Genomic DNA, 25,760 nt, shown 5'->3' with positions numbered 1-25,760 from the left:
GCCAGTGGCAAGCACAGGGAATACTCCATTATCAAATGTGGTGCCCATTAAATTGGCCATTACATTGAGTCAGTGTGTCTCCTTTTGAGGTGAAGGAAGATTCTTTTGTCCCTCAGTGCCAGTGAAAGGATTGTGTTCTTTGAACACTGCCAAAGAGATCACTTTGTCCTTTATTTGAATGCCTCTGTGCAGTTTTGCACGTGATTCATGTGGACTAAAATCCTGAAGTGAATTTATTGTTTGTTAAATGGTTCAATCTTTTGCTCAGTGATAAGCTAAATAACAGAAAGGTTTTCATTGCTCTGTATAAAATAATGCTATTTTATTGTTACCATTGTGATTAACTGAAGCAAGATAATCCATGAGGTTCAAGACCATTAACTGAGTTATCGATGCAAAGGTAATGTATAAAATAATCGGTTACATCAAATGTTTCAATGGACTGTTCATCTGGAACGATATCAGTTTATTAATTGCTTGCAAACACTGGGCCTACAATTCAAGTCCAGATCGGGTTCCTGTTAGCTGTAATAAAAACAATGCTGGAAATCTTTGTCAATCCAGCATTATGCATAGAATGAGGAAAGCATGGTTCAGGTTTGAAATTGTTATCTGCATTACACAGTTCATTATTACAATACATGGGAATTTTGATGACAATTAATGCAATGTGAAAAATTAACCCAGCTTCTCCTCTCCATGTATTCTGGGAATTCTTCACATTTTCTGAGTTTTTGGTATGTTTGCAGCATCAGTAGTATTTTACTTGTTGTCCCCAATTGTTGTCTGACTCCTTGTTTGACATAAATTGGACATTTTGACCGGCAAGCATTCCTTTTGCATTGACTTTTTCAAATGATAGGTCAGAAGCAGGTTCCGGCAGATTGTCCTGTGGATTTATGATTAGCAATCTACTTCATTCTGAGTCCAAGTCTATCGGAGATACCAGCTTAATTAGTGACTGCAGGTTTCACATGAGATCAATCTATTGGATGCCTCTATTTTTGACAAAGTAGTTTTGTAAATACTTAAATCACCATAGTTCCAAGCTCTGGAATTTCTTCTCTCAATTCCACTATCAACTACCCTCCATTTTAAAATTTGCCTTGTTGATGAAAGTATTTGTCACCACAACAAACTCCTTGTGGTTGTTATGTGAAAGTAAACCAGACAGTTTTGTAGTCTTGGATTCCACTTTAGCCTGGTTGAGTGTTTGACCTCAAATTCTGTCCATCACTGATAGCACCGAGTTCACCTCCACAAATATTTTTTGTTTGCCTCTAAACCCTGTGTTGCTAGAACATACTAAATGAAGAAAGAGAATTGGAGAAAGCTCACAGGGTGAATACCAAAGCATAGGGGCTTGGTAACTGAAAGAATGGCTGCCAAAGATGGAGTAATTAAAATTGGAGATGGTCCGAAATCTGGAATTGGTGGAGTACAAGTATCTGAGATTTTTCAAGTCTGTATGTGATGACAGCAAAAGGAGGACCATGCTGGTTTTGAAACAAAGATGAGAATTTTAAAAACAAGAAGTTGCTTATTGGGGACTTAGTCTGGGTCTCTGTGGATGACCTCCAGTTTATGGAGAACAGAACTAGGAATGGCTGGGCATCAGTGCACTGTAATAATTAATACTTGGACTAGTAATGGATGGATAATGACATTTACACCAGATGACAGAGGTTGAAATTACAAAAGAGATAATTGTGCAGGAAAACAATGTGAAGAAATAAGTAGATGATGCACATAGATCCTTCTGGTCACTTTAGTGGAGAAAAGGGAAGTGAAGTACTTGCAGATGATATTTCTGGTTATGCTAAATAGATTAGAAAGCTGCATCAGGCAAGAAAATGGTGGAGAGGTGTGATCGAACAGCCAAGAAAGGATGGATCTCAATATCATTTGTGACATTGATATGATCTCTTTCAACACTCCAGCAGAGGCAGAAACCTGACTGGAGGAATGAACTTCCAGGAAAAAAACCTAAAGCAAAATGTAGAATCTGATGAATTCACAGACTTTAGAGATTAATAGGAGTTTAGTTTTGGGATAGAGTGGGTCAAAGCCTGGTTTACTGAAGAGAGGGGTGATGTCAGTAGTGACAGTAGCACAGAAAAGAGAGAGAGACGACCATATCTGTTAATGTGGGATCTTGGAGAGTGACCTGGATGGTCAGCAGTTTAGTGGGAATAGAAGTAAGGAAACAGGAAGTAGACCTTATGGGCAAGATGTTCTCTGACTCCAAAAAAGGACTATCTGCATTATTGTTATGCAACTTTCTTTTCTTGCTCCATGGTAACCGAGAATATTCATTATTTTTCTTTTATTAATTATCTATTTATTGTATTTGTATCTCTTTTTAATTTAATGGACATCATAATAGATTTTTTTCATGGTAGAAAATGAGAATTTTGGCAAAAGAGAAACTGGTGACTGGTTCAACCTCAGTTCTAGGATCATGTCACAGAGAAAGAAATGATGTATCAGGGGAAGATGATTGGATGCCATCAAACTTGGCTATAGAGACAGATATTTAAGGATTTTCAATAAAGATAGATTAACACGAGTTATCTTAATGTTTCAATGTGTTCTTGGAATGCAGTGGATGATGAAAAAGAAGTAATCAGAGATATTCATGTGAGAGGGCATTGGAGGAAATGATTGGGAATAGAATCTGGTATTGATTTGGGTGAGGATAGGAGGTTATTGAATTTTGAGAGACCATAATGACTTGAGATGGCACTTGAACTCATCAAATAATATCGGGCAGTGATTAATGGAGGATATTGTGGTATATAAATATGGAGAGTAAAAATTTTTAAAAGAAGAATGCTGAACACGAAGAATATTTGGGGCACAAAATGTGATAGACATCAACACCAATTGCTTTAGCTCAGCTTCATCAATGAATGTAACAGAGTTTCTATGATTTTCAGAAAACACAGGAGAATGTGGTAGAGACAAAACAGCTTCTCATTTGGTTGAAATAAATTTTGCTGAATCTTTTTGCTTTATTCCAATACATCTGTAAGATTTTGTTACTTTAACAAAATATTTTATTTCTTACAAGCCTTCTGGTGGTATTCCTTATCACTACAATAAAATATGGCGGAAGGTTTGTACTAAGAGGAGCATTCTTCATTTTGTGTAGTTTATATAGTTGTGCTTATGGTATTTAGTTGTAATGTGTGTTTCCCATTTAGTGTAATACTTTATATTTGAATTCAAGAATAAAATGCTTCACTTTATGAAAGTAATCTTGTATGTTATGCACTTACTCACTCATTCCTAAAGATATCTCTAAAGATGCCATAATGCATCCGTAACATTTCACTACTTTCAAGCTTATTAACATTGATTCTAGCAGCCTGCTTTTTCACTATTCCTCTTCAATGATCTGCAAAGATGCCTAAAAAATGAAGAAGTTTCATTCCTCCTTCTCTGTCTGTGAAACCTGCAACCAGTGAAGATCAGATCTTTGCTTTCTCACCATCAATGGTGTAAATAGCACCTCACTTTAACTTAATCAATATAAAATGATACATTTTAAGAATAGCAGAACATTTTGAAAAGAGGGTTTTTAACAGATGTATTTCAGACCTACTTGTTTTTCAACTGTTGAATTTGCAAAACATTGGAAAATACCATCTTGTTGTTCTTCCATTGGTCAGACAACCAGTTGAATGGATTTTAGGCTGGGCTCCACATGCTTCAGTCAGCTGTACAGAATCGGAGCACATAATTTAGAGTAATAGTCTGCATTGCTAATGAGCAAAACAGTTCCAATATTTACCCTTGTTTGTCAGTCAGTTGAATGCTGTTAAGTTGGAGTTGACCTCTGGTAACCTGTTGGACCAGCTCTGTGCAAGCAATGTTTCAACAGCTCGTCCCAAGGCTGCTAAAGAGCCATGCAAATTGCTTTGATCTCAGCCATTCACTTGATCGCTAACTTCAACTTTTTTCCTATTTATTTATTATGATTTTCTCTATATTATTATTTATCCCTATAACTTGTCCTCTTTTTACTTGAGTAACATGACTTCAAGGGAGAAACAAAACAAAATGATTCAAACTCCATATCTCTCTTACATTTGGAGGAGTCTTCTTCAGCACCACGGATCAGCTGAGTAGATTCTCTTGCACTCTTTGGGTTTTATTGCGTTCTGGAAGTGAGGACGCAAATTGATTTGGATGCAAGTCGATCATTATAGGTAAAATGTACTGTACAACATAAGATACCATAAAAAACATAGGTATAAAAGACAAAGGAGGAAAAACCCAACACCCAACCCCAACCAACCAATTTTCCCCTGCAGCCGCTGCAACCGTGTCTGCCTGTCCCGCATCGGACTTGTCAGCCACAAACGAGCCTGCAGCTGACGTGGACTTTTACCCCCTCCATAAATCTTCGTCCGCGAAGCCAAGCCAAAGAAGAAAGAAGATATTGTACATACACATGTCTAAATACTATAGTTAATAAAATGTAAATACTATATTGTATTCAATTTCATGGATGTACTGTGTGTTGGCTGGCAGCACAATTGCTTTGTTTTGGCTTTTGAGCCCAGTTGTCAAATGTGTGATACACAACTTAACATCCACTAACACCTGCCAATGTCGGTCCTGGTGTAAATTTTAAAATTTTTATTAACCTGTTATGGTGACCTCAGAAGTATCTGTGATCGGACGTAGCTAGGTATGGCTGTATATATAAATATCAATAAATATATGTGTGTGTGTGTGTGTGTGTGTGTGTGTGATTTACGGCTCTAAGTGAAGATTATATTGTCTCTTGGTTATAGATTGGAATTTGGAATTCAAACTTTGGACTTAATATGACAAGCAGCATGAAGGACAAGCCCTCCAATATCACTGACTCATTGGCCAATAGAACTCTCTTAGTTACCACTATTTTGGTAAGCTTTCTAATTGCAACAGTACCTCAGAACAGGAAGCAGCAAGCAATACAAGTAAAATAATCTTGTAAGAATTATTGTTGGCAATTACACCTTCTAATAAGTATAGAATGTACAGCAAATCTTGTGGCAGGATTGATATCCAATGACCATAATAATGTTCTGATTGTAACTCAGTTATCAGTGGGGAAAAAATTAAAGGTTTGTGATATCAGTCAATAACTTTTAATGGATCTGATTTGATCTTGAATTAAAAAAACAGCAATATTAGTTCATTTATTATTGTTGACCATCAGAAGAAATAATTAGAATTGCCAGGAAATGTTCTAAAAGATATTGTTCCTTCTTTCTGTTCTGTAGGAAGATCCCTATGTGATGTATAAGAAATCTGACAAGCCCCTTTATGGAAACGATCGTTTTGAAGGTTATTGCCTTGACTTATTGAAAGAATTATCAAACATTCTGGGCTTCACTTATGAGGTTAGACTAGTAGCTGATGGAAAGTACGGGGCACAGAATGAGAAGAGTGAGTGGAATGGAATGGTTGGAGAACTCATCAACCATGTAAGTAAATATAGTTAAAACCATTTGAAGCCAGTATTTCCTAAACATTATATTGTTAGTTTACCCTGTTCAAATATGTAATACCTTACTACTTTTCATAGAAAAATATATTGCCTCCACTATTTTCAAACTTACACATGTAATGGATTACAGGTGTACTATGGAGAGAATTCTGGTTGGTTGCATCACTGCCTGGTACGGAGGTGCCAACTCTCAGAACAAGAATAAATTGCAGTGAACTAGAATTCACTGTCTATGTATTGTTCAGATGGCTGGCTCCTCCCCTGGCTCCACCGTCATCTACCCCAAAATAAACCCTGGTTTTCCCACCTTACCTCAAATTCACCTGAGCACTATTGTGTCTACTGGCCATTGATTGTAAGCTATTAAAAGCGTGTTTGTACTCCTCATTTGTCTGAGTGTATTCAGTCATGTGACAATTTTAATAGCTTAACTTTGAAATGAAATGGAAACCCTGTTGAAGCCAGGTATGCTCCAGATTGACCCTCTATCCCCTGAGGCCCGGAGGAATTCGCCTACTGGCTGGAGTGCTTCCAGTTCTACCTGACGGCCACACAAGACGTCTTCAACTCCAATGGTGCCTGGAGATTGGCACTTCTCTCTTGAGTCGGCACCAAAGGGTATGCTGTCATCATGTGCTACCTATGAGTCGGCCATGGAAGGCTTGAAGGCCTGCTACACGAGGCCCCAGAATGATGTGCTGGCAAGGCACCAACTCTCTCAATGTTGGCGGCATCTGGGTGAGTCACTGGATGACTATGTTCTTGAACTGTGGGCCCTAACCAGAAAATGCCTTTACTAAGTGGCCACAGTCTAGGTGAGAGAGGAGGAACAAATCCAGGATACCCTCATGGGAGGAGTGAGGTCAAGGTACATGAGGTAGTGACTGCTTGAGTTGAGGAAGAAAGATTTGACCAGCACCCTGGAGCTGGCGAAAGTGCTCGAGCAGGCCCAACTGGGAGCTGATGACCTCACGGGTGAAAGCGGCGCCCTTTCAGAGGACCAGGTCATCGGGGAGCCTTAAGGAGGCACCTTAAGGAAGTACCTGGCTTCTTCTACTATGCCGTGGGTCCCTCACTACATGGATAAGGTCACTCCCCTCTTAAAGTCTACCTCTTTCCCATTGTCGGTCAATGCCCAGGTGGTTTTCGACTACTTTCAGAGCTACATCGCAAAGGCCACCATGCATGTGATGGACGAGAATGCACCCTTCCAGGTGGAAGGTGATGCTTCTGACATAGCTCTGGCTCCTACACTTAACCAGGTGGGCAGGCCAATTGTCTTTTTCTCTTGCACCCTACAAGCAACGAGCTTCGGAATCCATCTGTGGAGAAAGAGGCTCAAGCCATTGTAGAGGCCATCAAGCACTGGAGATGTTACCTGGCCGGCAAGAAAATTTACACTGCTCACTGACCAGTGATCAGTTTAATATTATTATGTTTAATAATGCAAAAAGGGGCAAAATAAAGAATGATAAGATCACTAGGTGGAGAATTGAACTCCACCTATAATTACGATATAGCATACAGGCCAGGTGCTCTCAATGAACCTCCAGATGCCGTCAGGAGGAAGCTGTGCCTCTGCGCACACCGACCAGTTGCGGTCACTGCACGAAGAGCTTTTCCACTCAGCCATCACCCGCAGGGCTTATTTTGTCAAGGCATGCAGCCTGCTCTACTCCATTTATTACATCAGCGAGGAAATGACCAGGTCTTGCCAGGTCTGCGTGGAGTGTAAGCCACACTTCTACTGCCCCGACAAAGTGCACCTGATAAAGTCATTCCGCCCTTTCGAATGACTCAGTGTCGATTTCAAGGCTCCCCTATCTTTCACCAACGGAAACGTGTACTTTCTCAATGTTATTGACGAGTACTCACATTTTCCGTTCGCCATCCCCTGTGTCATCAGGGCCTTGCACTCTATTTCTGACCTGTTCAGGTATCCCAGCTATATCCATAGTGACTGGGGCTCATCATTTCTGAGGGCACGGCAACACTGGTACCTGCTCGTAAGGGGCATTGCCTCAAGCAGGACGACTAGCTGCAATCCCCAGGGGAATGGGCAAGTTGAAAGAGAATGTGACTATATGGAAGGTTGTGAAATTGGCTCTCCAGTCCAAAATCCTTCCAGTCTCACACTGGCAAGAAGTCCTACCCTCGGTGCTCCACTCCATAAAGTCGCTCCTCTACACGGCAACTAATGCAACTCCTCATGATCTTATGTTAACATTCCAGAGGTAATCCATGCCTGGGTCTACTCTCCTGGATTGGCTGATGGCACCAAGGCCAGTCCTGCTGAGAAAGCACATGAGGAGGAGCAAGATAGACCCCCTGATCGAGAGGATGCACCTTCTGCACGCCCACCCAATGTATGCCCCTACATGGCATTCTCTGACGCAAAGAAGACACCGACTCGATCAGAGACCTGGCACCCGCAAGATCTGAGGGTCTGATGCCTCATGTTTGCCAGAAACTACTAAGAACCCAACAGGGTCCCAGAGGACACTGCTCGGGAAGTGGTCCAATCTACCCCACAACCTGAGCTGGAGCCCTCGAGACCCACTGACCCTATACTACAGGGAGTTCAGGAAGCCCAAAGTCCTGCAGTATTGTAGCACTTGACCAGAATTACCAGACCCCCTGACAGACTTGTAAATATTTGTAAAGTATTAGTTTTTTTGAATGAATAGTCTGTTTTTCACCCACAGGCTCAATTCTGAAGGAAGAGATGAATGCAATGAACTGGAATTCACAGTCTATGTATTGTTCAGATGGTTGGCTCCTCCCCTGTCTCCACCCTCACCTACCCCAATATAAACCCTGGTTTTCCTGCCTTACCTCAGATTCACCTGAGGACTATTGTGCCTACCGGCCATTGATTATAAGCTGTTAAAAGCACGTTTGTACTCCTCACTTGTCTCTGAGTACATTCAGTCACGTTACATAACTCCAGAGAGTTGTTAACTCGGCACTAGACTTAACACCATCGAGGACATCTACATGAGTGGTGTCTTAAAAAAGCAGCCTCTATCCTCAAAGAGGGGAGAAAGGTAAAGGAGCCTAAAGACGAGCACTCATTGACACAAGGACAGCTTCTTCCCGCTGCCATTGGATTCCCGAATAATCAATGAACCAAAGACACTGCCCTAGTTTTCATGCACTACAATTGTTATTATTATTTTTTTTATAGTCATGTCATAAGATGGTTATAATATAAATGTTTGCACTAAGATGCTGCTGCAAAACACAAATTTCATGACTTTTTTGTGCCAATAAATCCTGATTCTGATTCTAAATTGTCAATTGATTGTAAGATCTGTCACAGGTCAGGATTGATGTAATAACATTACCATTTTACCTTACTGACTGAATGATCAATAACAACCTATTGAAAACCTTTCATAAAATTATCTTCTGCTAACAATATAATTTCCTTAATGTACAATTGAATAACTAATATGGCCAAATTAACAAAAAAAAACACTTTTAAGGAGAACAGCTTTGATTTGAAAGCTTTGAGTTAAATTATAAAATTCAGGCACCCATTTCCCTCATTGTAGTTGAAATTGTCTCGCTATTTAACTCAAATGAATGCAGATATGATCTGCCTGTTCACATTGCCAGTCACAGTCATTTGGGAAGCTTCCTCCTTCAAATATTAGTCCTGAAGCTAAAGCACAAAAGACAGTGATGCTCTCTTTGGATGAGATATTAAAGTAAGGCTTTGACTCTTCCCTTTTGGCCATTATTTATCCCCCTCAACCTCATGCTTTTGATGTATTACAAAGCAATGTTCCATGAAGTTAGTTTCGTGACAGCCTTATGTTCTAAAACGGTTTAAAGGTAGACATTATTTTTGGTTTCAAGTTATAATAAAATTCTGATTTCCAAAAACTTGTCCAGTTGGATTAACTCAACTAAATAAAATTAATTAATCTATAATCTTGTGTAACTCAACATTTACATTCATCTTTTGTAAAAAGAATGTTTTATTTTATTGGATGCCAATGAGCTACAAAGATATTAATCCTAACTTTCATGTATTTTTTAACCTATTCTCATGTCCTCTCCCATTCTGAAAGGAAAACCAAAGATTGAAAGTGATTATATGAAAGATAGAGAACATGATCTCAATTCATACTTATCCTTGTCCATTGTCATGTGGACTGTTTCATTGTGGATGGGTGTGATACAGTGTGCTAACCATTACAATTGACAGTTTGAAGTTAACTGGCAGCATATTTTTCTATCCAATCTCAGTAAAATATAATTCAGTACAATTATGTCAAAACTACTTGATATAGTTACATTTTTTATATGAACTTTCAGTTCCAGGCAGTTATCTAGATATTTCTTGACAGTGTTAACCTTTTGAGGTGTAGTACGTTTATAATTAAATTTAAAATTTTGGATCTTTGGCAGCTTATTTGGAACAGTTTTTCACTTTCTTCTTCTTTCTTGCAGAAAGCAGATTTAGCAGTTGCTCCTCTTACTATCACCTATGTACGGGAGAAAGTTATCGACTTCTCTAAACCCTTCATGACTCTGGGCATTAGCATCCTCTACCGTAAACCTAATGGCACAAACCCAGGTGTTTTCTCCTTCCTGAATCCGTTATCACCTGATATCTGGATGTATGTGCTGCTGGCCTGCCTTGGGGTTAGTTGTGTACTTTTTGTTATTGCCAGGTAAGATGTAACAATTGTAATCTTGGCAAACAAGGGGAAAGACAATGAGAAACATTGTCATAATGCAGATTGGTCTTCTTTCTCAAACCAGATATTTTCTTGTTATTTGTAGCCTAATTAATATAATATAGTTGGACATCCATGACGTTTGAATGGAACCTTCTCTTCCAGTAACAGTGTTCTTGCTTTCATTTCATTATGATGATTTTGTTGATGTTTATCGTGAAAAATTGGGATAAAGTAATGTCTGAGTTAAAGGTATTGTGTGTTTTATTGAATGGTCATTAAGACAAGCAAAGGTTTGTTGCAAAGCCAAGAGAGGTAAATAAGAAATCTATAGATTCTGGAATCTTGTGCAGTACATAGAAGTGCTGGAGAAACTCAGGAGGTCAGCAAGGACCTCCCAGTGACCAACCACTTTAATTCCACAACCAATTCCCACACTGACATGTCTGTCCATAGCCTCGTGTACTACTGGGTTGAGCTCACTCAAAAATTGGAGGAAAAACACCTTAAACAGTCTCCAACCAGATGGCATTAATGGTCAACTTCTCCAACTCCATTCCCCCATTTCTTGCTTTCCCTCATCTCTCTGTTTCTCTTCCTGCAGCTCCCCAGCTCCTTCCTTTCCTTATCAGAGAGCTCTCCTTCTCAGCCCTCTGCCTTCCCAATCACCTCTCGGCTTTTTTCTCAGCTTCTCCCTCCCACCTATATCCACCTGTCACCTGCTAGCCAGTGCTCCTCTGCATTCCCCTCCCCCCTCTGCACACCCGATTCTGGCATCTGCTTGATTTTCAGCACATCGGAAGAAGATCTCAGGCCTGAAATGTCAACTGCCTTTTATTTTCTATCGATGCTGCATGACCTGCTGAGTTTCTCCAGCACTTGTGTGCACTGCGTAAAACCAAGAGGGAAGGATAAGCTGGGTTTGGTTTACTTGAAGCGGAGGAAGCTGAGGGGTGCTGTATAGAAGTATACAAAATTATGTGGTGTAGATGAGGCAGATTTTTCATTTCCACATACCAGAGGTATCTAAAACAGGGCATAGATTTAGGCAAAGTCTCAAGAGGATTATAGGGGATCCAAGGAAGAACTTGTTCATGCAGAGCGTAGTTGGAATAGGATGGTAGTAATGAGTACTCCCACAAAATTAATGTATCTGGATAACCATTTGAAGGCGACAGACCAAGTGCTGGTAAATAGGAATAGCTAATGGTCATCATACATGTTGTGAGAAGATGGACCTTCTGTGCTGATTGACTGAACAATTCTGACTCAGGAAGAAATGTGGAAATTGGTGGCCTTCTGGCTAATCTGCAGAGCTGTTGTGTTGCAAACACGCATTCTTTGCTTTTGCTACTCTCTCAGTGGTATAGAATGTCAATATTGGTCATTGATGCCTAAGGAAACTGAGAAGACCGAGATCTGTAAAATAGCATTCCACAAATGTTAAGCAAACAATTTTTTTTATAGTTTCTACTGTGGTAAACTGATTCTTTTTCTTTAGCTTCAAAGTAAGTCAGAAATCAGAGGTGAATTGTCTTTATTTCATTACTACTATCTTCCACTGGGATGGGCACATGTTGGAAGTATTGATGCCAGAAATTAACACCTTTAAGAATATCAATGGTGAAGGTAGTGGATTTTACACCAAAGATGTGTAGATTTCTTTCTTTATCACAGGATACTAAATTTAAACAGCAGTTAATTCAGCTGGCCATTCTCGCATCTCTGCATCCTGATATGATGCTGCTTTTCGCAAATGATTTTAAGTGCATTGATAAATATTTCCAGTTCTTGGCAGAAATTCTGTATTTTAAGTTATATAAAGACAGAGGTTTTCTAAACCTAAAGCTTGAATATTTTTATGCTTCTGGCAAGGAGATGATAATCTGTGGTCTCCCACACTCCCTTTAAATTCACCAGGTTTGGTTTACCACATTGTCTTCCAACTCATCAGGTTCACTGAAAAATTTATTACATCACTGAGTAACATCTAAAACAGTGAATTGAAAGTTGTTTGGAGTATTCAAAGAAGAACATCCAGTAGTCTTGAAAATCCAACAATGTGAGATTATATGAGATTTACTGTACGTGTTTTTGAATGATGGTGCTGTTATAATATAGGAAATTTAGTTATTAATATGAACACTGTCAGATGATCAGGTAATATTTATGGAGGGACAATATTGGCTGGGTTCTCTGCTCCTCTGATAGTGCAGGCAATGTTCCACTGAAATCTAAAGTGTCAGACTGAATTTTGTGTTCAGGTATCTGGAGCAGGATGCCAGAATCAATATATAACTAAAACAAGGTGAAAGACTTTTGCTTTAGTGTACATTTTCAATATATTTCTAAGAATAATTAAATGAACTTCTCTGTTAGAACATTGAACTTTATGACAGAAGTGCTAATGGCCTTCTGGCCTACAAATTTTCAGAGTCCCCTTTTGCACAACTTCACATTTTTTCACAAGCATTGCCTGTCGTACAAGATATTTTTCTCTTGACTTAAATATCCAAATGACTTGACAGTCAGAGACCCTGCAACAGAACCAATTCTTGATATGACTTAATGTCTTCTACCTTGTGCGTCCAATCCTATAAACCCAAGAAAGTGAGCAGCAATGAGGTGCTAATGCTGGCAATTCCAAGCAGAACTAATGCTGTTTAACCATTTGAACAGCAACAAGTCAGGGACTTCTGCACATCTGGAAGCCTCGGACATTGACAGATTTACAGTTCATGGAGTCCTGCATCAGGCTTGCTGAGATTCCCATCACTCAGCATTCACTTCTCACATCCTGTTCCAGATTAAACCTATTATGCGATGAGAGACCTCGTTAAATCTGATGGGAAATGTTTGGTGATACAATAGCAAACAAAGGTGAAGGGAAATGACTTTCTTCATTAAATAATATTCAGGTATTTAATTAATAATATTTTTTTTGTTCTGATTTTAATTATATTTTTATTAGTTGTATGGCAAAGACATTTTAAACTCTTATAGTTCTACAGGCAGCAAAGCTAGACACGAGGCTTTAACACCAGCTGAAGCTTTCTTGGCAGGACTTGCTCATTGCACTTTCAGAAGTTCTGCAGCTGATCAATGCACACTAGTAGAATCTGATATGCTTTAAGATAATAAGAAAGGTCCTCTGCATCAGGACCAGGGAAGGCCAAAGGTGGCAATTCCAAGCTATCCATGGTGGAGGAACTGTTTCATCAAGATGGCTTTGAAATGAAGCATTTCTCTGATGCTCCCATTCCACAGGTTAATTTGGAGGCAAAAAAACAATTCAAAGAGCAAAATTGTCTTAGCCAATATCTAACCATAAGTTAACCTGCCATTTAACAGGAATTGAAACCACTGCTGTGCGTGTGGAGCACCCAAAAAGCAAACAATTTTTCACAAGCAGTTCATGAGATTTTTCATATCCTGTAATCTGAAAGGTATTCTTTAAACAAGAAGTCTGCGGATGTTGGAGAACTAGGAAAAATACACAAAAGATCTAGACAAACTCATTGGATCATGTAGCATCCATGGAAAAGCATGAACAATGTATTCATGGATGCTGCATGGCCTGCTGAGTTCCTCCAGTGCCTTTGTGTATGTGTTACTTAAATGCTTGTTCTTTATATTTTACACATAATTAGCTGATAATATGGAGCTCAGGAAGAGTGCGCTAACTCTAAATTGCTGTAGGTGCAGGTAAAGTAGTTATCATTAGATATTGTGATGCGGAAAAAATGAGCTTTTTTAGGAAGTCTGGTTTTAAAAACAAGCATATAGTATTGTCATACACAAAACCAAGTGAACAACCAATTATATTTCATACAATTAATGCACACTCAGGAAACTAACTTTATGACTTTTACAAAGTAAATACACTTGAAAGTGGATTCATTTTGGCCTCTTGACTGTGGAGTTATTTTATATTTTCATTTGGTACATATCACTTGTTTGACAGATGGTTTCAAGAATAAGCAGGTTTAAAGAGGAATGATAAAGAATGATAAAGGTCTGAGCAAACGTTTTAACTGGTTCAACAGCTGTCCATTATTTTATTGAGTTTATCAGTCCAGGGCAAGAGACTTGTCAGAAAAAGCACATTTTAAAATTAAGAGCATTTAGCTTGGGATATCAAGGTGTTGTGAAGTGAAGCATTAAAAAATGCACGTTCACTTCCTGCTGTGTGCTGTCATTTGATCTCACTTGGATCAGTGATGAGGGGGTCATGGTTGATGCTGATCTTCTACATCCAGAGAGAAAGAGGGGAAAGATATCCTTTCTTCTGATGACCACTCGCCAGATGCTTCTGTGTCCCATGCACTAAAGGAAAAATAGGATTCCTCTTTCTGGGGATGGTTCACCCTAACCATTATTCCTCATTTCTCCTTGAAATTAAGTGGCTGTAAGAATTCCTAGATACTTATAAGCATCTATTCCATTTCAAGTCTTTGGTTTGGATGGGAGTGGGAAAGGTGTTTTACTTCTTCAGATAAAGGCTTTTTGCTACAGTTGCCAATTTTTTTTTTCTTTGGAAGGGAGACAAATATCTTGATAATTAACAGCAGCTTTGCTTATGAGCAACTGAAGAGATAAATAGAAACTTAAGATACTCTGTTCTTCAACGGACTTGAAGGGCCGGCGTGGCCTGTTTCAGTGCTGTAAACGGTTATATGGTTATTAGTAAAAGTAAACTGCTCTGATACATCTCTTGGTTAAGTGAAAAGGGTGTCAGTAGATTGATGTCTAAAATTCTAAAACTGCAGTAACCATAAGAAGACAACAACATAACGCAAGTAGTTTCCCAACCTTATTAATGGTGGTATGTTTAGGGGTGGCCAAACTTGCTGAATGTAAGAGCCACATATGATAAACTTCAGATGTTTGAAAGCCACGACAATCATGCAATCACAAGCTACACCCACTAAAACTACCTTTGTGAGCACTGGCTCATACGATTCCTGTCACAGCCAACGTATTTCTGCAAGCCGCACATTATATGTCAAAGAGCCGCATGTGGCTCGCGGGCTGTGGTTTGGCACACCACTCCTAGTTTAGTGAAACAGCAGAATTTGGGAAGTATAGAGATTCAAATGTATTTCAGCTTTAGAGAGTCAACATAGCTATGCTGGATTTTCTTAAGGTATCTTTGGCCTTTTTGAGCCGCAGCTAGAGTGAGTTTGTGAACTCTTCAACAGGAAGATTGAGTTGATTGATTTATGTGATGTACTATTCAGGATTAGTTTCTCCAGCATTTTGTGTTTTTATTCTGTTACTTGCTTGTTATCGTTCATGTTACAACTGATTGCAAAGTTACGGTTCACTCTTCAGCTATAATTGCCAGTTCAGTAATTGGAGAGTTTTGAAGATGTATATAATTCATTGTAGTTGGGCAATATGAAACCGAGGACTATGGCAGGTGTGAATTGAGCCACAGATAAGTTTTCTGAAAGCGACTTTGACCAATAAACCAATTGACAGAATTTCCTTTTGTAGTCCTGGAGCAGTCTTCATTCTAGAAAGAATACAAGGCTGAAACTGGAAAAAGGATTCTTTCGGATAAAGTAGTTCTTGGAGCCCATATTTAGCAACAATATTGTTTACTATCTATTTTATGCTTATTTGGGACAGATTTGTCTTGAAACTTAATTTCTCTCATGTTGCTGCTTAGTGTGGGAACCTCACAAGATTAGTAAAACTCAGGTCATTTTCTGTTTTACCAAAAGAGTGTCGGGGTATTCATTATTGGTTCAGGGAACGGACAGAAGATTCTGAGGAGGAGATCAAGACTCCCAAATGGTATATTGCTTCCCAGGTGCCAGGGTCAGAGATGTCACAGAATGAGTCCACAGCACTTTTGAGAGGGTGGGTGAACAGCCAGAAGTCGTGGTATACATTGGTAAAGGTTCCATTATTGTCACGTAATACTACATTTAGAATGTAACATACATGAAGTTCTTTGACTTTTGTCTACCGTAAGGCAGACAGAGAGTCACCACTTTATCCAGCGCCCATCACAGAAACCGAGAGCACCTGATGTTCTTTGGCAGTCTCCCCTCCAAGCACTGACAATCTCATATGTATTCAGGCTATTAGGTTTCTGTGCCATTAGTTCCCAACAAAGAGGGATGAGGTCCTGAAGGGTGAATATGGGGAGTTGGGAATGAAGCTGAAAAGCAGGGCGTTAAGGGTAGTAATCTCTTGCTTCATGCCTGTGTCATGCGCCAGTAAGGGTAAGGCTAGGAAGATATGGCAGATGGAATGCATGACTGAAGAGTCAGAGCAGGGGTTCATATTTGTTGATCATTGAGATCTCTTCTGGGGAAGGTGTGACTTGTACAAAGGGGACAGGTTACACCTAAAACATAAAAAATAGGAGCAGGAGTTAGCCATTCAGCCCATTGAGCCTGCTCTGCTATTCAATAAGATCTGATGATAGGCTCATCTCCAACTACCTGTCTTTTCCCCCATAACCCCTGCTATGCAAAATTCTATCCATTCTTTTCATAAATATGTTTACTGAGGTAGCCTCCACAGCTTCCATAGGCAGAGAATACCATAGATTCGCCAGTCTCTGGGAAAAACAGTTCCTCTTCATCTCTGTCCTGAACCTTCTACCCTGAATCTTGAGGTTATGCCCCTTAGTTCTTGTTTCACCGACCAGTGAAAACAACTTACCTACCTCTATTCCTTTCATAATTTTATATGTTTCTATAAGATCCCCTCTAATTCTTCTGAATTCCTGCGAGTACAGTGCAGACAATTCAATCTCTGCTCATGGGCTTGCCCCCTCATCTCTGGAATCCATCTATTGAACCTCTTCTACTCTACCTCCAAGGCCAGTACATCCTTCCTCAAGTAAGGAGGCCAGAACTGCATGCAGTGCTCCAAATGCAGTCTCACCAGAACCTTGTAAAATGGCAGCTAAACAATCCCTCTAGCAAAGAAGGCCAACATTCCATTTGCCTGCTGCATCTTTTGTGATTCATGCACTCCCAAGTTCTGCACAGCAGCCTGTTGCAATTGCTTGTTATTTAAGTAATAATTTGATCTTCCATTTTTCCTTCCAAATTGAATAACTTTACATTTGCCAACATTGTCCTCCATTTGCCAGACCCTTGTCCACTTGCTTAACCTATCTAGGGTATATCTCTCTGCATAATTTCCTTCTCCAGTCAATTTAGTGTCATCAGCAAACTTAGATACATTACACACTATCCCCTCTTCCAGATCATGAATGTATATTGTGAACAGTTGTGGGCCTAGTACTGACCCTGCAGCATATCGTTCACCACTGATTGGCCAACCATAAAAACACCCTTGTGTCCTAACTCTCTGTTTACTATTGGTTAATCAGTCCGCTATAAATTTAATACACCACCTTCAACTCTATGCATCATCAATCTTTTGGATAGGCCTTTTTTGTGGCACCTTATTGAAAGGCACCAATGTCCTTGCAGATGGGTTTGCTAGATTTGGGGCGGATTTAAAACAGGTTGGAAGAGGGATAGAAAGCAAAAGTCAGATGATGGAGTGTTATGTATAGAAGATATCAGGTTCGGTGGGTTCACAGAGAGATGAGTCTGGACACAAGTGTTACAATTACAGGTAACTTTAATGAACACACAGGAGACAAACAAAACGTCAAGCAATACTCAATTACTATATTACTAAACAACTATATGGACATTCACAACAGATCCACTTTGGACTCCGATACCAGTGGCCACTTATACTCTACACACTCACACACATATATACACTGAACAGACAGCGACTTTCACACACAATCCCAATGGGGGTGCGGCTCTCTGCAAGCACCAATCTATCTCAGTAACTATGGCCCAGTTTAAGTGTAGTGCACACCTTACCCGTGACACCGGTGATGTCCACAGTAGCAACCTGGCATGGAGCAATATCTGGGACTTGGACCATGAGGCAGAGAAAAAAAATGTGCCATGCGTTGATGTATATACAGTTCTGATATATGGGTAATGGGTCCCTAGTCCATAATGACCCTAGATAATTTAAATGAGCCAACAGCAAGGTCTGCACTAACAGGTGGCCAGAATCCAACCTTAATTGATAGGTGATATGACTTCCGAATTAGTTTCAGATGGAGGACACATGACCACCCGCAATATTCCAGACAGGCAGGGAAGTCACATGTTTCTTTACAATCCACTTATAAGATGGAGCATTTGCTATAAAGATAGACTGTGAGGTAGGACTCTTAGATCAGAACATGGATATAAGAAAATTCAAGGGTTATGATTTGTGAGAGAGCGAAAGGTGAAATTGATCATGGAGTAGATTTTTAAATCAGTCGACACAACATCATGGCCAAAGAACTTGTAATATAGTACAGATACAATGAGGGAATAAAACATCAGTACCCCTTCAATTTGCCAACAGTTAGCGATGATGCTTCTTGATCGATGCAAGTGAAACATGCACCAATTTCAGATTTATTGGAGAAATGAGTGTGGTGCACGTTCATGATCACACATGCCAATGACACTGGGAAATTAGTATCCACGGTGTGGTGAATTACGTCCATTCCCAATTCCCAATAGGCAGGACTTAGACTAGAAATTACTACAATCGTGTTAACACATAAATGATGTTTTCTTCTGTGTGCCTCAAACAAAAGCAGATGCAAATTGTTTCCATTTCTGGAAAATATATTGTTATGATAAACTAAATATCATCTATGCACTTTAGATCATGAAGGTGGTTATTTTAAAAAAGATGTAGACATACAAAATGTAACAGGCCCTTCCGGCCCACAAGCCCCTGCTGCCCAAATACCCCAATTAACCTATAACCCCCATACATTTTGAAAGGTGGGAAGAAACTGGAGCAACCAGAGAAAACCTATAGAGACATGGAGAGAACATACAAACTCCTTGCAGATGGTTCCAGATTTGAAGCTGGGTCGATCACACTGTAAAAGCATTGTGCCAACTGCTACTCTATTCGTGTTGTAGTCTTTTGTAGCAAGCTCATTTATACCTGGTCATCACAACTCAAATACTGTATCCCTGTTAAATGAATGGAGATTGATCAGATATTTGTAGCAATAGGCAATGAAATCTCTACTCTGATCACTATGAATGGTGGAGCAGGCTTGAATGCCTGACTACTGGGAGTCTACATCTATGTTTTACCTCACAACATCCTACACTCTGAAAGTCATGGGCAAAAGTGCTTTGAATTGGAAAGGTATGCTCCAAATGACCTTTTCTGTAATAGTTACACTGGAGCCTCAAGGAATTTTTACAGAATACAATACTTGGGGATAAAGGCCATCGGGAGTACTTCCTCACCACTTCTCAGTGTTAAATACTACATCATAGAGTAAATACGTTACAGCTATAAAGCTATTCACATACAGTTATGAATAGTGTCACATTTTCCTTGTTCATTGACCACTAATCCATTTAATTTTTTTTTTCAGGACTGTAGACAGTTTCACTTGTATACTGAACTGTGCATTCATGTGATGTTTGAATACTGTTTCTGTTAATTACCACAGGTTTACACCTTATGAATGGTACAATCCCCACCCTTGCAATCCTGACTCGGATGTAGTGGAAAACAATTTTACTTTGCTAAATAGTTTCTGGTTTGGAGTTGGAGCTCTCATGCAGCAAGGTACATAGGTTACACATCATTCCTACACATATCCCACAGTGTGCTGGGGGCCTTTGTGCTGGTAAGCTTCATCCTCAGCAATTATGCTCCATACTGTAAAACCTAGCAGGGATTTAAAAGAACAATCGTGAATTGTGTAGGAAGTAAACATTAAATGGCACAAAAACATAATGTACTAAAGGATTTATGCCCAAGGATGAGTAGGGCTGGAAGATGAAAATTAGATCAATCAAAGATGTACAATTGTTCTACTAGAAGTTAAACAGGGTCTAAATACTTTTAAAACTTTATGAGGTCTGGCTTTAATTGGTACAGTAAGTTTACTGAACTCTGTTGACTGGGGTGTATAAATTGCATATTTGTATTTGTAAAGAATCCCTGTAAAGAATGTTTTGTATTGAACTTTGTCTTGTATAGCTTAGTGTTAATCGGTCAAGTGTCCAATTTTAAACAGGATCCACAATTTTATACAGAGAGGACTTCAGTTTTAATTTAAGTGAAGTATGCTATTTTATGAATAAAATTTGGATGAATAATGACTTGATTTGTGAAACAATGAGAACCAATCAGAAATGTTGAAAATGTAGATATTTACATTCACATGTACCTTCCTCTGTAAGTATAAAACTGCTATAAATAATATTGGTTACAATTTATGCTAAACAGGTACACCAAGCAATTACCCTCAAACTCAAGGTTGTGCAAGATTATTGGCAGGTTATTTTGCAAACACCATGTTTGATCCCCTCACGTTGACCTTTTTATTTCCAAAATTTCAAATAGAATATGAATCTCAGTGGGATTTACTGCTCAAACTGCATGCATGCTATTTTTCTTAGGGTTTTACAAATGTGCAATTTATACAGCTAGTTAAAGCAGATGATCAAGAGAAACCATAGGGGTAATTAGCTCAAGATGCGTGACACAAATTAATAATACTTCAACTTAATTAGGATGTGCATCCAAGTGAGATAGTAAGTAAAATAAATGCTATTTATTTGTCAATATCCAATATTATTTTAAAAGCATATATCGGACTCTTACAAAAACATACACAGCATCCTTAGAAAAGGTTGTTTTGGCATTCTGGGAGTTGACTCTTCATGAGAGCTCCTGCATAAAAGAAATATGTGCAGAAGGATTACATAGGTTAGGTTGATATATTGAATAATAATGCCATTTTGACATTTCAAATTGAATTTCAAGATAAAGTAATAATAAAGTAGCAAACCTAAACTTGTTAAACAAGAAAGTAAGCAGACGCTATAATTGTAGACAAAATGCTGGAGAAACTCAGCGTTCTTTCTGCAGCGAATAAAAAGATAGATAACTGATGTTTCGGGCCTGAGCCCTTCATCAAGGTATGAGCAAAAAGCAGGCTAGCACCTGAATAAAATGGTGGGGAGGGGTAGGGGAGGGGCACAGGGAAGAGGTCATTGGTGGATGTGGGTAGGAAGACGTGAGGAAAAAGCTGAGGCCCAAAACATCAGTTATGTATCTTTATCATTTCCGACTCATGAAATGATACTTCAACAGCCACAAGTTGAATAAGTCCAACTGGGAAGCACAGTGAATTTTGGTTTTAGGCACTCTTACCTGTCAAATCTGAATGAAATATCATTCTCCTCAGGTTTTACAGTATAGCATCTGTGTGTTTGCGATGGTTGGATGTGTATGAGTGATGATGAAAGCTAGTTTTATTTTCCATTAACAATGGTGGCTGGTAAACTGAATGTATACCAGCCACTTGTGGAAAGCATGCTGGAGTTTACCATCATCCGCAACAAACTGTGGGATGTCGTGTCTGATCGTTGCCATTACCTTGGATACATGACAGTCAGCCCCAATCAGGCTCTGCTTGATTTTTTTTAGAAGAGATTTTTAAACAAATGTTTGCCCATACAAACTTGTGGTACTTGCAGACAAAAGCTTGGCTTCAACTCAGAGCTGCAAAAACAAAAGTAGTCAAATGCTAACATCTGTGTGGAGAATCTGTGATCTTTGCGTGAGAGCCATCTGTTTGATTTTTTTTTAATGTGATGATCAGAATTTCTCTTTCCTACAGACCATGAGCAAAGTCTGGATCAGGATTGGCTGTCATGTCTGCCCTAAGGCACTAAAGAGACTTCAGCAAGTATTGTCTTTAAGCAGATTTTTACCCTAATTAAATTTTAATTTGCTGACTTAACTAGAATTCAGGCATGCCAGCAAATTGTCAAATGGGATGAATTTTTGCATTAATAATTTTAACACAGATGTACTTGATGAGAATTAAACAAAACTATTTCAGTAGAAAGTGTAAAAGACAACTATGTAAAAATCCATGCTGATGTTGAGCCTTCAAAGTCACCAAGCTGAGAGAAGAGGTTTTAAACCATTCAGTTTAATTTAAAACAAAATGGCAACCATCAAAGTCTGAAAGCACGTTTTTGCAGTAAGTTTTATTGTCTGATGCTTTCCTTCTGGCTTTTGTGAATGATCAAATATTGTCTGACTCTTTAACACTGAATCAAATATCATGGTAATATGTTCACCAATTCTGCAAAATGTGTGTACTTTATATATTGTATTTATTATTACTCAATCCAGATTTGATGATAATTATTAGCCTTTTATAGATCTGTATGTTTATCTAATTTAAAATTTATACTGTTGTTAAGAATTGAGTTCTTGGAAGTATAAAATGCCTTTTTACTTATCCACTTCTTGCAGTGTTAGGTCATGTACAACTTAAAGACTCAAATATTAAATCTGCTGCATTTACTTCTGGTTTAACTGTTAATGGAGTTTTCTGCTTAAATGAGAGAGCCTGATGAGAAGAGTTGTAGAGAGTGATGTGTTTCGAGCCAAGAATGTTGATATTACCCACTGTGTCAAGAAATGTGAAGCTACTAGACAATCACTTGCTACCATTAGTTGGTATTACGTTTGCCTCATGTATTACTGTACTGCAGAGGATAGATAGGAAGCTATCTATGTGTGTTTGGAACAATTCAATCTCATTAGTGTCATCAGTTGGTCCTGGTATTTCTGGGCAAGAGGATTGAATCATTATTAAGTTCCCACACCTAATTGCAAGTCAGTGCCACCAGCTGAGAGATGCACAAATCTTTACATTGGCACTGAATTTGGCTGTGAAATTACTGAATTCTAATGGCCTTTTAATTGTCTAATGACTATCTCTGCATGTGAGGATTGAACCCTTGAGAAAGGTACCAGGGAATGTGAGCAGCCTGTGGATCAGGAACTTGGCAGGAGTCACCTCTCCTTGAGAGGATCAAAAAAAAAGAAAATGCGTAGGTGAATTGTCTGGTTCACAGGGTTAAGTGCATGCACTATCCTTGAGTATAGATAATGACTGGCCAGAATATTCTTTCTGCTGTTTGTCTTGGGATTCTCTGGACCTATCTGACAAGATACTTAGGGTATTTTCTATTATTTTAAAATAGAAATAAATTCTTCACCATTGAAGATATGTGCCTGTTTTGTTTGATTCAGTGGAAGAAGTGTCTATCTTTTCATTTTAAATATCTCTGTGTTCTTTAATATTTGTATCTGTTCATTATTTTTTTGCAGATGCTGTTAAAATTCATCCTTTTTTGTCTTGTACTTTCTATTTTTTAATTAAATTTGTAAAGCATGTGATGAGGTTGGAGAACCAAGAAATTAAAAACTGTTGACTGAAATAGTCTATGCAGCCCTTATCCAACTAGGATTAAATTTGGTGCGTTTTCAAGATGTGTTTAAAGTTAACCATACGTTTTTTTTGTAATTGTTTACTTCTATTTCCCACATAAAACCTGCTTTGGAACCATTGTGGTTTATAACGAGGGAAATATTTTTAACTCACTATATCTGTGTGAACTCTTTTCAGGCGTAATCCAGGATCCCCATTGCCCTGTGTTCCACTCTGAACTACCACTCCAAATTTCACTTGCTTCAATGGCCTCCACCTGTAACAAGCATCCAAGCTTCCACTAGACTCCATATTGAGTTTTTTTATGTTATTATTCTTCACTCCCTGACTGAATAGAGAAGTTGCTTTGATAGCTTTCTTAATTTCAAAGAAATCATTCAATCTCCTCTGCTGTGGTGCTGGTAGTTCCCAATATTTCACTTGAAGAATCCTGGCATCATCTTGTGGAATCATGACCCTCAATTGCCTATGCTTTTGATGCCACTTTTAGATTTAATGCTTTTCTCAGTATTGTTGTCAATTAGACTATCGACCAGTGCCACATTGTCATCAGTGATTGCACTGATCATTGCTGCATTTTGAGTGACAAAGCTAATGATGTTCTGTGCTATCCGACCCATCATGTTAACGTGAGCTGTGACTCTGTTACTCTCTTAGTGGGTAGTTTGTTGTTTGATTGTCTAGCAGCTTTCAATCCATGAACTTAATGACATTTTCTTGTTGCTACTATTGTGACAGGATCAGAATTGATGCCCAAAGCGCTCTCTACTAGAATAGTGGGTGGAATCTGGTGGTTTTTTACACTAATTATAATCTCTTCGTACACTGCCAACCTGGCTGCATTTTTGACCGTGGAAAGAATGGAATCACCCATCGACTCAGCAGATGACTTGGCAAAGCAAACCAAAATAGAATACGGTGCTGTCAGGGATGGATCCACAATGACATTCTTTAAGGTAGGGCACATTGTTTTTCAAAATCTTTAACAAATGCAGCTTCGAGCAGAGTTATGAGAATTGTATTGCATGGTTCCAAATACACATGTCAAATATTGAAATGTCAATTTCCAGTTGATTGTCCATAGATGGGAGACTAGGGATCTGATACTAATTTGGGTCTGTGGCCTCAGGAGTTTCTCTTTGCTGTTTGTCTTAAAGTGACTTTGAGCAAAACAGGAACATGCTGATTCCTGTCATTGACTCTTTGGTTTGCTGTAATATAATTGCTGCCCTGAATGACAACTTAGTTTCAGTGGTGATAGCTTATAAAGAGCAGGTTTCAGATTTTAAATATGGAGAATAGAAATTACAGTTTGAGATAAAGCAAGCTAATTTTCAGCAAATTTGTGTGATACTTCTGTCTACAATTAAATCATAGAAATTATGTGCCTATTTCAAATTGTCTGTTTTTGTTTTACCAAAGAACGTTGAAGTACGATGCTAATCTATTGATAATCCCAGGATTCTGAAACTATTTCTGTCATCAATTATTTCTATGTAATTTTTGAAGTTCTAACTCCTACCTAACACACTTTAGAAGTACCTTTGCCAGAAAGAACTGCAAAGATCACCTTAACCTTCTTGAGGATAATGATGGATAGACACTGATGACGGATGTGGAAAAAACTTGGATATATTAAAAAGTGTTGATTTCTTTGTGTTGCTACGCCAACTAAACAGAGTTCTTTGTTGAAAGCAGTGACTCTCAAATGAACTATGATGGTACAACAGGTTATCAAGAGTTATACGACTTAATATAATTCAATTTTTAAAGCTGTCCTATACAATACAGTAATCAATTATCTTCACTCAGTATGCGACTACACGTTGCACTTGCATGGATAGTCCATTTATATGCAGTCTATACTCAAGAAATCCCTTTTGAGAGCACTAAATCCAAGATTTTTGCTGCACCAGTTGTTAAATGATTATCAGAGTAAACTCTTTGAAGCTTTCAAACTGCATTTTGTGAAAGCTCTGGGGGGGTGGGGGGTTAAAATTATAGAAGCACAGTTTAGTTTGCATTTTAACAAAGTTAAATATTGTACACAATATGCACCAATTGGTAAAGTTCATTTAAATAGTATTGCTGTGGCGGCTCACCCCAAAGCAGGCGAACCGGCCCCACTTGTAAGCCACGCGGCGGGGCAGCTGGCCAAACTGGCGTCGTCGGGAGTTTCCCTTCCTTCCAGCTCGGGGCTCATAAA

The 25,760-nt window shown here is 38.9% G+C and overlaps 1 protein-coding gene and 1 long non-coding RNA gene across 6 annotated transcripts in view; one reads left to right on the top strand and one right to left on the bottom strand.

Annotated features, from left to right (window-relative positions):
- Nucleotides 1–25,760, top strand: part of LOC138738900 (glutamate receptor ionotropic, kainate 1) — a 477,930-nt gene that overhangs the window by 389,739 nt on the left and 62,431 nt on the right. For all 5 annotated transcript variants that reach the window (XM_069890070.1, XM_069890069.1, XM_069890066.1 and 2 more), the window contains exons 9-13: nucleotides 4,806–4,919; nucleotides 5,280–5,483; nucleotides 9,968–10,191; nucleotides 19,739–19,857; nucleotides 24,293–24,510. In XM_069890070.1, coding sequence (XP_069746171.1) covers nucleotides 4,806–4,919; nucleotides 5,280–5,483; nucleotides 9,968–10,191; nucleotides 19,739–19,857; nucleotides 24,293–24,510 — 879 coding nt within the window. The remainder of the gene's footprint in view (nucleotides 1–4,805; nucleotides 4,920–5,279; nucleotides 5,484–9,967; nucleotides 10,192–19,738; nucleotides 19,858–24,292; nucleotides 24,511–25,760) is intronic.
- LOC138738903 (uncharacterized) overlaps nucleotides 17,797–25,760 on the bottom strand; it is a 216,517-nt gene continuing 208,553 nt past the window's right edge. The window contains exons 6-7 of the long non-coding RNA XR_011341850.1: nucleotides 20,902–20,970; nucleotides 17,797–19,959 (exon numbers count right to left, since the gene is read on the bottom strand). This is a non-coding gene — a long non-coding RNA (uncharacterized lncRNA). The remainder of the gene's footprint in view (nucleotides 19,960–20,901; nucleotides 20,971–25,760) is intronic.

Source organism: Narcine bancroftii, chromosome 7, assembly GCF_036971445.1.
Source record: "Narcine bancroftii isolate sNarBan1 chromosome 7, sNarBan1.hap1, whole genome shotgun sequence".
In the NCBI taxonomy this organism is placed as follows: Eukaryota; Metazoa; Chordata; class Chondrichthyes; order Torpediniformes; family Narcinidae; genus Narcine; species Narcine bancroftii.
This window is presented reverse-complemented; position numbering and strand designations above follow the sequence as displayed.